The sequence below is a fragment of the Trachypithecus francoisi genome, unplaced genomic scaffold (genome assembly GCF_009764315.1).
Source record: "Trachypithecus francoisi isolate TF-2019V2 unplaced genomic scaffold, Tfra_2.0 Lachesis_group1, whole genome shotgun sequence".
Lineage (NCBI taxonomy): Eukaryota > Metazoa > Chordata > Mammalia > Primates > Cercopithecidae > Trachypithecus > Trachypithecus francoisi.
In genome coordinates, this window is record NW_022681454.1 from 85,195,623 (window position 1) to 85,210,359 (window position 14,737).

Sequence of the window (14,737 nt, forward strand, 5' to 3'; positions counted from 1 at the left end):
TCAAAATTATATAATTTGGTATCACCATCATAATTCACATATGAGAAAAAAGAGAGGGAGATAGGAAGCAATAAGAAAAAGAAGGAGGTTGGGAAAGGAGGTGGGAGGAATGGTGAGAGGGAGGAAGAACAAGAGAAGGAAAGGAAACAAGAAAGGAAGGAACTGAATGACAATGAGGATGGTGTACATGTACATTTGTGTGTGTAGAATTTAGAATGATAGCATTAAAATATTAAATAGTAAGATTTATAATCATGTTCAAATTAAAATATTGTGTACATTATTATAAGGTGTTATCTTGGGAACATTTATATTAATCAATTTATCTGATTTCATAAAGCTTTTGCTGATAAATGGCAAACTATAAGTTTCTAGTTAATGACAAGTGAAAAGAAAATAACATTCAACAGTAAAGATCAATAGACAATTGTAAACCACACAATGGGTACAAAAATAAAATGAATGAATAAAACCTACTACTTGATAGCACAATAGGGTGACTGTAGTCAATATAACTTAATTGTATATTTTAAAATAACTTGAGACTGTAATTGGATTACGTGTAATTCAAAGGATAAATGCTTGAGGGGATGAATACATCATTCTCCATGCTGTGCTTATTTCACATTGTATGCCTGTATCTAAACATCTCACATTCCCCTTAAATATATACACCTACTTTGTACCCACAATTTTTTTTAATTAAAAAAATGATGTAAATGTAGTTGCGTTTGGAGCTGGAAGGATGAATTAGGTGAGCATGCATGCCAGATTCTTCCTCACTCATGATTCTTTTTTATATGCAGCTTAATGACCCAGCTGAAAAAATTTTTATAGTAAGCTCCACATGTTTTATTTCATTTACCAAAAAAAAAAAAAGACTGAAAATGAACTGTTTCTAAGGTCAGGATAGGTCACAAGGAAAGGTGTTAGGTGAAAGGTGTTAGGTGAGAGAAGAGAAGTTCGTATACCTAATTATTGAACTTAACATACTATCCATCCTGAGCTTAATTCAGTTGAACACAGTAGAACCAAGCGTTTGTTGTGTTTAAGCTATGAGCGTTTATGTACATTTGAGTTATTAATAGTGCTCTTGCTATATTATATTATCAGGAAGTAAATCTCACTTTCTTCCAATGCAAAATAAAACAATGGGAAGAAGTTTTGCTTTTCTAACTCTTTGTCAAAGTCTTTTGTAGTATAAGATTCTTTTCATTTTAAATTACAAAACTGCACTTAGACAAACCAAACAAACCAATGTAAATACATAAATGACTAATTATGGAGTATCACCTGGGACCCAATGAAGGACTGATCAACCAAACATTAGGAAAGCTGGGGATGGGGCATTCTTGGTGGCAGAAAATCCTTCTTTCTCTAGTTATGCCTTTAAACGAGCTGCACTACAAATTAGCTATTGCTGCATTTGTTGGTTAAAATTCTCCACTGTCAGGAATGAAAAGCTGTCTAAATTCTGGGGGCTCAGGTATCTACCCTGTTCTGAGAAAGGAACTGGGGGTATAAACAGGCCTGCTTAAGGAGCCAGGCTGATTGTTTTAATACTATGTCAAAGTATAGTTCAATAGGTGGTCATACTCAAATGTGCCTATAAAACTAGTCATTTCAGAAAGAAGATTAAAGACCTACTGTAACCTGGAGAAGAAAACAATTCTAGCCATCTAATTAGTTGGAAAAGGACTTCCTCACTGGTTTTGCTTTTTGATGATAAAAAAAAATCAATACAAAGGAAAGAGCATACAGAGATTAACTTGTAGAGAATATCTATCATCTATTGTCTCTATCTATCTATCTATCTATCTGGCTATCATCTGTCTACATAACTCTTACCTATTTATCTAAACAGGTAAGGAATTTTAGAAAATTGGAAGATTATGTGTCTGGATAGTGTGATGTTGATCAAACCCATATTGGGCATTCAAATTAATTATGGCTATATAAATATAGTTACAGTTTAATCATGTCATATAGTATAATAATTTTTCTGAACTTAAAAATGTTCCCTCAAGTCAATAATTGTCTTTTTAAAACATCTCTTTTGTTTTGCATATATAGTAACTTAAAATAATTTCCACATTTTCTCCAAATCACCTAAATGTACAGGCAGCCAAGATAGGCAGTTATAGCGCTATTCAAAGTGCTTGAACTGTCTTCTACCACATTATGAAAAAACAGCAGTGTGTATATTTGACTGTATCATTCTTCCTTCAGCCTCAGCAAATTGACTTTTGCTTCATTTTCTTTTGTAAGGCAGTTTGGTTTCATTTTCTTTTTTTCTTTTTCACTTTCATTTTCTTTTGCAAGCCAGTTTTAGAGATTACCTACATCTGCCAATGGCACATCTGTTTGTTGATCTTGTATCAATAATTTACCCTGGCCCTAATTAGAAATGATCATTCTGCCAGCTTCCTCAGATATCTATGGTCCTTCTTTTTGTTTGTGCTTTGGATTTCTGAAGTCTCCTTGTTTATAAAAAATGGAGTTTGGGAATTTGGTTTTCTATCTCCATACTACTTTTGGTTGATTTCTAAAAAAGGATGGATAGCGTGCCCACTCTACCATTTTCAGGAGGAAGTTCTGAATTATCTTTTATAAATACAGTAATGTTTTTTATATATATAATATATATATATATATATATATATATATATTCATTACCTAAGGGTTTATAGAAATATAAACCTTAAAAGTTTGATGAGGAAACTGTGCCTCAAAGATTTGTAATGATTTGTTCAAATCCCGCACTACCATTAAAAGATTAATACTAATACTTAAGCCTTCTATTTTCCATGAGCTTTCCTCTGGGGGCTGCTTTTAGTCATCTTTGCATCCCCAGCATCCAGAAATGCTGGATGCTCAGCTCACAATAAGCACCTAATAGATATCTGCCAAATGAAGCTTAATAAAATACTTGTTATTTTGTTTAAAAAGTATTAAAATCCCAACTAGAATGTAGTTTACATAAGGCAAAATGCCCAATACATATAAACAGGTGTTCTATTTTATAATAACTACAGGAATGTAATGCAATGAAAATTAGATACTATTTCATATCCAACAGATTGGAAAAAAGGATTATGTGACTACACATAATAATATATTATGGCTATATGTAACTTTGTGTCATCAGGGTTACATAGTTATATGATAAAATGTAATAACTAACTAACATTCATTAATGTAACATATTAGTTATTACATTTACTACAACCGGGCAATAAATTCATCATAACGTTCATAATCTCTGAGGATGGAGAAGAATGTAGAGCGTTTTGCTTCTTAAACTGTGTGTTGGTTTCACAGACAGTTGATGATTACATCATTATCTACTTTTTAAGAGTTTCTAAAATACTTCATAAATTCCTTTTACTACAACCTCTATGTATATTTTGAGTAGGAGTCATTTCTCTAAGTAACCGATATATAATGTTGTAAGTATGATCATTGATACATTTGAATCATTATAATCATTTTACATGTGAATATAATAGTTATATGAAATTTTTGGCACTAAGTAGCTGGGAGGCCTTAGTGAAGTCATTCATTTATATGTTTAGAACTCCAGTTTCTTTATTTTTTAATGTAAGGAGTAGGACATGAGGGTACCTAAACATGCTCTTACTTCAAACATTATATGCTGCTAGAAATGCTTGGTGTGGGTGCTGACAATTTAACATATATAGAACTTTGGTAGAGATTACATGTAACTAATCATAACTTCAATTTGGTTCCTGATTGCTATATAAAAAAAACATAAAATATCAGTTTTGAGAATGTACTTATACTTTTTGTTTCATTCTAACCACTTATGCTTTTTCTCAGCTATCTAAATGGTCACGAAAAGGGATAGCAAGACCACGCAGTCAGTTGTGTTTATTAATATTAAAATAATAGGAGTAGCAAAATGACCCTCAAAATTAAGTCTAGTCAATCACGTTCAAATGATAAGAATAATAGTGGTAGTCATGATTTCTGAACATATTTATTTATTTTCTAATTATAAAAGGCAAAAATTTGGATTTCTTCATTGAACATATCTACCTATTATCTTGGTTTTATATTGATTCACTGATTAATTTGCTATTAAAATATTGTTAGCCCCATTTACTTTTAAAAAAGAGGGATATGATAACCTCAGATGGTAACAATATGAATAACTAAATTTTATAAGTATTTTAATAAACATGATGGAATTTTTCCCTGTGAGGAAATAATGACCAATTAACTAACCCAGAAGTGTTTATGAGGAAGTACCAGTGACAAAATATTTATTATATTTACTATCCAGTGAATTTTCCATACATATACTCAGTACAAGTAGCAACTGTCATTTTTTTTCCAATGAAGTATGTAAATGACCTCATCAATCAATTTCACTTGCAATTATAACTTTTTTTCACACTGTGGAGGAAAATAGTCTTATCACTATTCCTTCAGGGTTTACTCACATTCCTCAGGCACATTAGTAAGCTACTTTGAGTTTCATGTGTGGTTTCTTAACAGATTAATAGAAGAAGCTCCCTCATGTATCAGAACCAGGACATTTGTAGCAACCTTTATATGAACGAAATATAGGCTGACTGTATAACCATCCAAAGTAGGCCATTTTGTGATGAGAAGCTGCTATTAAAAATAATTTCAGTACAACAAGTGTAAACCAAGATTTTCCTGGGCAAACCTCAATGATTGTTTACTTTATGCATGAAAAATAGTTTACACTATTTGACTGACTTTCTGTAGGCATATTTTTTTTTCTCTAGCAATAAAGGTGGATTTTCTTCATAATTTTATGGCAAAGCATGCCTTGTCGTTACTTAAATTAACTCTTTGTTATTAATTTGAAACTCTTGTTTGTTATATAGAAGAGTAATATAGTTATTAAGGTTTTGTTTCACATACAGTAATTTCCTATGTCATCAAAGAAATCTGTATGATACATTAAAATAACTGAGTTTATTAAGACAAAAGGAAATAATAATCATATACTAAGTGACTCAAAGATTTTCTTTAGTAAATAAGTATAGGTTGCAACTGAATGTGAGAAGAAGTCTTTGAGAAACAGATGTCAAGATGGCCTTAGACATATAAAAGAGAAATGCTTGGGAAAGATAAATGAGAGGAGGAGGGAGTAGCAAGAGAGGCTTCAGGTAAAAAATGATGTTTGAAACATATGAAAGTAGGACGGGGGGAGAAGTAGTTTGGATCAAAAGTATCTGAGTGCAGTACCCTCTAAGAAAGTTTTGTCCAGGCAAGTAGGAATCCTCCAACACAAATTGTCCTTCAGAGGGGCTCCTAGTCTGGCAGGAATGGATCTGAATTACTATTCCTACTGTGTTCAGTTATTGACAGAAAGCAGCCTGAGCCAGCTTGGGTCTGGCGTAGACTCGGGGCTCATCCTTAGTATTGGCAGGCAGCTAATGTTCTCACAGCAGGAGAACCAAGTGGCAAATTTTCAGGACTGCCACAATAATTTTCTTAAGAGAGTATGATATTCTACCTCTCTCTCTAAAATACTCGATTTAGTCATTCATTTTATAATTAGAACTTTATTTCAGAGCACTATCTGGTATATAAGAAGAAGTTCATTCTTAGGCATTCACGTGAAATTAACTCTTTTTCACATATTTATATTATCCAATGTGTACATGAAGATTTCCAGATACTATCAACATACAAAAAAATTCTATGGTCTCACTAGTATAGAATATTGAGTGTATATATTATTCTATTTTTCCATCAAGTCTTTTAAGCCACTTTATACATAGATGACAATTAAAACAAATTGTTTTCTGTTATTTTTCATGTAATATTAAATTATGAAAATAATTTGATGTTTTTACAGACTCTCAACAAATAACAGATGTGTATTTTTTGTTAAAAAATCATGATTTAAACATGCTCTTGTTGTTTAAAAATTGTACAATCATAGATAATACCACGATAAGCATCTTAATGTCTGATGCTTTTCTGTGTCATTTGATTGAAAATGTTTTCTCCTTTATTAGAAAATGAGACCACCTAGATCAAGATTATAATTTCATTTGTCTTTGTAGTCCTAGCACTTGGCACATTTTTAGTACCTGGTATTATCTCTACAGATGGATAAAAACACTGGGTCAGAGATTGATATCACAGTGCTTTTTTTATCATACAGTGTGCAGCTCCTTGAGTTTATTATTCTACCTTCTCAGGAGTCAAGAGCTGAGACTAACCTAGCCACATACAATCCAAATGTGTCTGCTGATTATGTACTATAGGTTTTGTTGTGGTCTTGTGAATTAGGAAATTCAAAACTGAACCACCCTAGATTATTCAATAAAAGTATACATTGTGCCAGGAAAACTTTAAGGAAGCAGAAAATATGTCTTCAAATTAAATCAACATTATTTTAAATTATGAGTCTATTGTTTAATAGTTGTGTGTCCTGGAAATTCTATAATCTTATATTTTCTCATTTTAAGGTAGGTATATTAATTTTTAAGAAATTCTCAGAATTTTATGTTTTAAAAAATCATACCTGTTTCTTCCAAATAAATAGTTATCCAAAACGTGTAACTGCTGCAAAAATCTCCCAGCTTCCAAAAAAAATCAGGACATCAAACACACTGTAAGTACTATGTTTTTAAAATTATGATGTACTTTTCAATCACCAAAATAACACCAATGTAATATTGAAAGTAATTCATGAATATTCTGAACATAACTTAGGTAGCTTAGAGAAAATATGTAGATAAATTATCTATAATGAAATTTTTTTATGTTATTGTCAAAACTGAGGAAAGATAACTTTGTAGTATTATTGAGGCCAATTTTCTTATTACCTCTCTACTACCTGAGAAAAGGGCAATATAAATTACTATCAGCATGTGGATTTTAGATTACCAAAATATTGCTAGTATTAAAAAAATAACAGAAAAAGCTTTTGTTTTTTTTCTAAAATCTTCCACTTGATTCAATCATTATTCAAGGAAAGATCAACTGCTTATATGTGCAGTGGTCTGTCATACCTACCAGATATTTCATTCAATAAAACTGAAATTTGGAGGTGAATGAAAACCTAAAATTTAAGTTGTCACCAATATCTCAACAAGACTAATTAGGAAATCAGACATTCCAGAAGCACACACCAACAGGGATTCTTAATACTTCAGTAATTTTTACTTTTATTTTAAGTTCAGGGGTACATGTAAAGGTTTGTTAGATAAACTTGTGTCATGGTGGCTTGTTTTACAGATTATTTCATCACCCAGGTATTAAGCCCAGGCCCCATTAGTTATTTTTCCTGATCTTCTCCCTCCTTCCACCCTCCCCATTCTGATATGCCACAATGTGTGTTGTTCCTCTCCATTTGTCCATGTGTTCTCATCATTTAGCTCCAACTTATAAGTGAGAATATGTGACAACTCAGTATTTCTAATTCCTCAGCTTGTATGTACTTATTTACTTAGAGAAAATAATAGGAAATTATTTGAAGGAAATAATATAACAACATTTCTATAGTGTACACAAGTTTAGTAGAGCAAAATAATTACTGTAATGATGTACCTAAGTAAAAATATGTTAACTCATCTGTTCTCCAGGAATCTATATAGGGTTATAAGTGAAACTTTATAATTACTTTATAATCATGCATCCTTAGAAGTACAAGCTCAAAATATTTTTACTCATATATAAGTGTATCTCAAATTGAAAACAATATTATAGTGTGCCTATTGTGTAGTGTAGGTATCAGAGCCCCAGTTCCACCAGAGTAGCCCCAGTTCTACCAGGTATCAGAGCCCCAGTTCTGAATAGATACTGTAGAAAGCATTAGGTATGTACTGCTAGAGGGAAACATATCTTTGAATTATATGTGAATAACTGGAAAATTACAGAGTTTACTTGATTTTACCAAGTTAATCCACTTCTCACAGAGTTTTTCTTCATTTGCAAAGTAATGCAATATGATAATAGCAGAAGGACCATAGGTTTGGGGGTCTGAGAGCTGGTCTCTGACTACTAGAAAGCTCTCTTGAGGTTGCGTAAATAGCAAATTCTATGTGCTTTAGTGATATATTTACTTGAGGGCGCCAGAATTGTTTTGGCAGAGATTTTGCTAAGATTGTTTAACTAAAGTGTTGGTGGTGGGAGAAACTGGTGAGATTTGGAATAGCGGAACTGAGGCATATGTTACTTAACATCTCTCAGTTTGTATTCTCAAAGCATTACAAATAAAATTGACCATCAGGAGGCTATCTGCCAAGACACATTAGGTTGTGCTGTGGTAACAAACTACTTCCAAATCCCAGTGGCTTCCAACCCTAAATGTTTATGTCTCACTCAGATTACATGTCCATTTTAGTTCAGCTGTGGCTCTGTCCATGTCACCTTCACTCTGAGTGTGAAGTAATGGAGTAGCCTCTGAGTATGACTGAGTATCACCTGGCAGAAGGACAAGAGATATGTAATAAACTTCACTGCTATTAAACCCACTGCTTAGTAGTGATGCATGTCAGTTATATACCATTAGCCCAAATCAATCACAGGGTCAGACCTGAGTTCAACAGGACAGGAATGTATAATCCTCCTACAGGAAGGATTATTACAGATTACAGGAAAGTTAAAAGTTAGTGGGGTGACAAGCATAATTATTTCACAAGAAGAGGAGAAACATTGTTAATAGTACAGTTATTAATCTATGGAAGATAACTATTAATATAATTATTATAAAGATGAAATAATATAGTAAATTCTTTGAAAGTAAAATTTTAATTTATGCTGTTAAAATCTCATAAAAATTTTTTATGTCGATATAAAGATTTTAACTTCACAAGCATCTGCATAAGCATCTTAACAAAAACATCTTCACAAAAAACAAATAGAGGGCAATGTGAATCTGATGATACAATGAAGTCCCCCAACGCCCCAACCATCGCACAGATAGCCAACAAAGCAGATGTGATACCCAGGTTGCTACAGCTGATATCTGGGAAATGGAACTGAGAATTCAGAATTTGTTTGGCCACTCCACTTTCTTTCACAAAATGAGAAGGCAAGCACTACAAAAATACCAAAGAGGTGGCAATCAAAAATAATAACACTTCTCTCAAGGCCAGGGTAGTCCAACATAAACATCTTGGACTGGTCTGTTCTCTTGTATTCTCATGCTTGATGTATTTCTTAGCAATTCAAATCGGCTTGATAGGTTAAGGATAAAATGAGTGGGGGCTACATTTGCTAAGATGTTTAGATTCAAAGCAAAAGAGTTCTGAATAGGTACTGTAGAAAGCATTAGGTATTTACTGTTAGAGGGAAACACATCTTTGAAATATATCTGAATAACCTGGAAAATTACAGATTTACTTGATTTTACCAATGTTAGTGTTTAGTTTTTTCGACCCCTTTTCACTGGAGAATGAGAGATTTCCTATAACAGGTGTGTTGTTAAGGCTAGAATGACCTTACTCAAATGAAGATGGGGTTACCTATGGGCAATGAAGAGAAGAGTAATTTATTACTTTTGATGAATTTCTTTATTACTGGATGTTTCTATCACAGTTCAGAAGTCAGCTGAATCTTTTCACTTTTAAGCACACAGGTGTATAAGAAAGCAATCGTTGGAGAGGTAATGCTTGAGTCTCAGTTTTGCTGATAAACAGATTTGTGTTTTTGCTATTTTTCTGTGGTCTTTGGTTTCTCATTTATAAAAATAAGGAAGAGAGTTATTTGATCTCTCCAATATCACTTCTAGTAAAATGTGATAGTTATGCTTCTTCCAAAATATATGTGCAAGATGAGTCACCTATTGATAATTTGATGATCATAAAATCTTTGACAAAGTTCTTGGAAAAAGATGGCTGGGTTCTTCTGACTTAAAAGAAATGAGCAACAGTATGTACAACGATGTTTTCCTTTTTATTCAAACCTTTCTTTACTCAATTTTTCTTAATTCTTCTTTTCTACCCATCCATTTTCTGTACATTTTACCAGACTAATTATTCCATCTTTTCCTGTAACTCTTTACCTTTTAATTTTTATTTTGGTTGTGATGGTTTAAGGTCACCACATATGGGTGTACAGATCATATGCTATGCAAATTTAGGGGACACCAGTCATATTTTGGGGGAATAATTTTTATGGATGTTAATGACAGTTGTGGGAGTGCTCAAAATGTATTTTATTATTTTAATATTGTGTATTTCTTGCACAGAATTCTCATTTTTTCAGTATTATGTCAGGGCACTTTGTATGACAAATGTGTTGGTCTTACTAAATATAATGTTACTGTGTAATACCTTTTTATCTGCCATTATGACTTTCTTACTCAATTCTAATATCCCTAAACTATACTTTCATACATGATTTGATTGAACTTTCTACCATCCATTTTTTCTTTGAATTATTTAGTGTTGATAAGGCAGATGATGAAGATGATGAGGATTTAACAGTGAACAAAACCTGGGTCTTGGCTCCAAAAATTCATGAAGGAGATATCACACAAATTCTGAATTCATTGCTTCAAGGCTACGACAATAAACTTCGTCCAGATATAGGAGGTAAGTTTGAGTTACCATTCTGGGAATTTGGTTACTATTAAACATATCATTACTGGTACTATTTTAATCATTTATTTCTTATTCATTGAGTGTGTGATGTATGTCAGAAAATCTGCTGAATTTGAGGATTATTGGTTGGAATGGTCACTAATGTTTTGAGGAGTTCACAGTCTGAAATAAGAAAAAAGAAAAAAAGTAATTATTTTCCAACTGCTACAACAATATCTGACAGAGTTTTGATAAAACTGCCTAAGACTGAGAAATACTTCATAAAAGAGCTAATATTTTACAGATAAGATACAGAATAATGACCATTTTTACAAATAATGAATATTTTACATTCTCATTTCCAAAATTATAATTTTTCATGCCATATTGCACTGGGTAAGACTAGAGTATAATGTTGAATAATCTCAAATTGTTCCTGATACCTGGTAAAGCAATCCCTATTTCACTAGCAGGTGTGATGTTTGCTTAAACGTCTTTTTTAAGGGCAGTTTTTTTTTTTTTTTTTTGATTACATTCTCTTCTTATTTTGCTAGGGTTCTTTCTTTCCCTACACATGTACAAGTATGTGTGATGTGAAAACACAGTCTTCAAAACAGGTTTTTTTCTGGGTATATAAAAATGTCAGAAAGCTAAAGAGAAATGTGTTTAAGAAACTGAACGATGACAGGGAAAAGAAACAAAAGGGAGAATTTTGTGCTCAACCCTGGCATCATATATTAGTAGTATTTGCTATGTACCTATATGAGCAGTGAATTTCTTGCATTTAATTAATGTTTGTTTTATTTTAGTATTTTGGAAGTTTCATGTTTTGTTCTAGTTTTACCTTAGTACTTTTAATAGCCTTAGTCTTTCATTTATTAGCTCTTTACTCAGGATTCTCAGTTGTTATTGATATTATTTAACTCGCATATACTGTCCATACAACAATTAATGATCTTTTTCTGTTTTCCTTTTTTTCCTTCTCCTTTGCTTTATTATTTTTAATTACATATTTTCTGCTTTGTCACAGTATGTACTATTTGTAAATTTGTTTAACAGCATTTTCCCAATCTTTGTTTTAGTCTTTAGGCTCTATCAATGTATGCTAGAGGCTATAATCTTTAGGAAGCTAACACACAACACAAAACCAAATACCACCCATTCTCACTTATAAGTGGGAGCTAAATGACGGGAATTCATGAACACTAAAAAGGGAATAGCAGACACTGGGTGGAGGGTGGGAAGGAGGGGAGGAGCAGAAAAGATAACTATTGGGTAATGGATTTCATACCTGCGTGATAAAATAATCTTTACAACAAACCACTGTGACATGAATTCATCTGCGTAACACACCTTCATGTGTAACCCCAAACCTAAAATCAAAGTTAAATAATAACAAAAAAAATTCTTATCGTTGGTCTATTTTGCTAAAGTTATTTTAGTCATCTCTTTATTTAGTAGATTTTTCAGAAAGTTGTTATATGTAAAAATTATTTTTCTATTGATTTGAAACTTGAAGGACTTAGTGGCTACATAGAAAATCCTCAGTTGATGTTTTCTTCCACTGACTTTTCACTTTCATAGCCTAATCACACTGGTAACTTGCTTTGTGTGTTATTTTTGAAAAGTCTAATGCCAGTCTGTTATTCAGTCCTTGTAATTTACTTAATCTTTTTTTTTGCTCCCGCAAGCCTTTAGGATTTTTTAAGAAAGCTTTCAAATGAAGTATTTTCTCAGTATATATTTCAGAGTTGTTCAATTTGGGTAACCGTTTTTCTAGACACTGTTAAATTTTTTCAAAATGTAATTTCAGGTTTTTTTTTAACCTTGGGAAAAGGCATTTACTTATGTATCTATGTATTTATTTAGGACTATAAAGTTGAATACTTGTTCTGTTACATTGTTTTGGTTTTATTCTTCATGAATTCCCACTGTAGGTGTGTTAGTCACACTTTGCCTGCCTTGTATCTGCACAATATTCTCTGTGACTTTCTGACTTCTCTTTATGTCATTTGTATTCTCTTCGTTTTTTTCCTGCCTATTATTAAGCTGTTTTAGTTGATTCATTGGTGACCATCATAATTTTGTCTTTTTCTTCTATTTTTTGAAGTTCAACCAATTCTTCATTTATTTTTTCCTTTTTGTGTATTTATGTGTGGGTGAGAAATGTATTTATCTTGCTTAGTTTCTGAATTATTTTATTCAAGGTGATTTTTTCTTAATCCTAAATTTTGGTTTGAATATACTTAACTGTGAGGAGTATTTTCTTACAGTTTCTTCTGCTTATTATTTTGTGTGGGAATTTTCCACAGTTGATTCATATTGGATCTTGATATCTTATTTCTGCAATAACTATTTTGTTCTTTTAATTTTGTGGTTTGTGGGTGTTCTACAAGATCTTATCTTATTGATGTATTTTAATGTAATGATAGCAAAGTTCAGACTGTGGATTTGATTGTGGTGGGGCAGAAATTCTATTATCTCCAATTCATTGATCCTTCTTTTCCTTGTAGAAGCATGAGCTACTCCCCTTGACTTTTCCTTGTCACTATACAATTTCCTAAGCTCACTTCTGTTTTTGTTTTTGAGATTTTTCTTGGCCCAGAAACAACCTATTTTGAATATCACTCTTTTATATCACACATACTTGTAGATCCTTTTCCTCTTAGTTCTTGTACTGGTCTCCAATACATTTAAATACTTTCATATTAATGGTACACTTACTTTCTTCAGTGGACTTTGGGATCTACCTTAGGCCCATCATTGACTCCCTTCTGTCTTATACAGAGCCTATTTCAGGCTGCTGTGCCCACCATAAACTGTTGCCTTAGAGTAGAGGTGAGACAATGTTTGAAAGATTTATTTCCATGATTTGGTATTTGGGGTTTTCTTTGTTTGCTTGTTTGATTTTTATACTCATTTTGAAGGGTGGGCATTTTTTGTCTTCAAGTACGCTGAAGATTTAATTTTTGTTTACTTCTATTTTCCCGTTGTTTTTTTTTTTTTTTTTAATACATTTTTGAAGGAAATATTGGGAGATGAAGACACAGGGAATTTATGTAAATTTTCTCATGTACTGCTTTAGACTTTTACAATTTATTTCTTTGTAAATTCTACTTTGTTACATGCAGTAGTTAGTGAATATTGTTTAATTTCAAAAAATTAGCCTGTGTTCTATGTATATTTTTGTTATTGGTTTCTACATTAATTTAATCTGGGTCTGAAAACATACTTAAGTCAGATTTGTAATTCTTGTTGCTCAAATAATCTATACATCTACTGAAAGAATTGTGTTAAAAATCTCTGACTACAATGGTTGAGTTAGCCTTTTAAAATTTTTTTAGTCCAGTAAGATTTTGCTTTATACACATTGAAATTGTTTTAGGTATACACAAATTTAGGACTGTTATGTCTCCTTTTAAAAAAGAAGTTTAACTTGTATTTTTATGGATACATAGTGGATGTTTATATTTATGGGATACATGAGGTATTTTTATATACACATACAATGTGTAATAATGACAACAGGATAAATGAGGTATTCGTGTCAAGTGTTTATAATTTCTTTTTGTTACGAACATTCCAGTTATAATCTTTTGGTTATTTTTAAATGTATGATATATTGTTATTGACTGTAGTTATCCTGCTATGCTATCAAATAATAGATCTTATTTATTCTATTTGACTATATTTTTATACCCATTAACCATCCCCACTACCCCACCTCACTACTCTCTGGTAACCATCATTCTATTCTAACTCTATGAGTTCAATTGTCTTGATTTTTAACCCCTACGAATGAGTGAGAACATGTGATGTTTGTTTTTCTGTGCCTGGCTTATTTCACTTAACGTAATGTCATCCAGTTCTATTCATGTTGTTGCAAATGACAGACTCTTATACTTTTTTTGTGGCTGAAGAGTACTCAATTGCATACTTATACCACATTTTCTTTGGGATGGTTACACCTTCTATTAAATAACAGTTTTATCATTAGGAAACAATCATTCTGGTCTGTAGAATACATTTTGCTGTAACATTTAATTTGATTGATATTATATATCTACATTTGTTTTCTTTGAGTTATGATTTAACTTTTTTTTGTTGTTTTTAAGATGGGGTTTCACTCTTGTTGCCCAGGCTGGAGTGTAATGGTGCAATCTTGGCTCACTGCAACCTCCTCCTTCCGGGTTCAA

At 32.0% G+C, this 14,737-nt stretch overlaps 1 protein-coding gene across 1 annotated transcript in view; it reads left to right on the top strand.

The window, feature by feature from the left end:
- The window catches only part of GABRG1 (gamma-aminobutyric acid type A receptor subunit gamma1), a 96,350-nt gene that overhangs the window by 18,000 nt on the left and 63,613 nt on the right, over positions 1-14,737 (top strand). Inside the window, exon 2 of the mRNA XM_033214774.1 lies at positions 10,405-10,553. Coding sequence (XP_033070665.1) covers positions 10,405-10,553 — 149 coding nt within the window. The remainder of the gene's footprint in view (positions 1-10,404; positions 10,554-14,737) is intronic.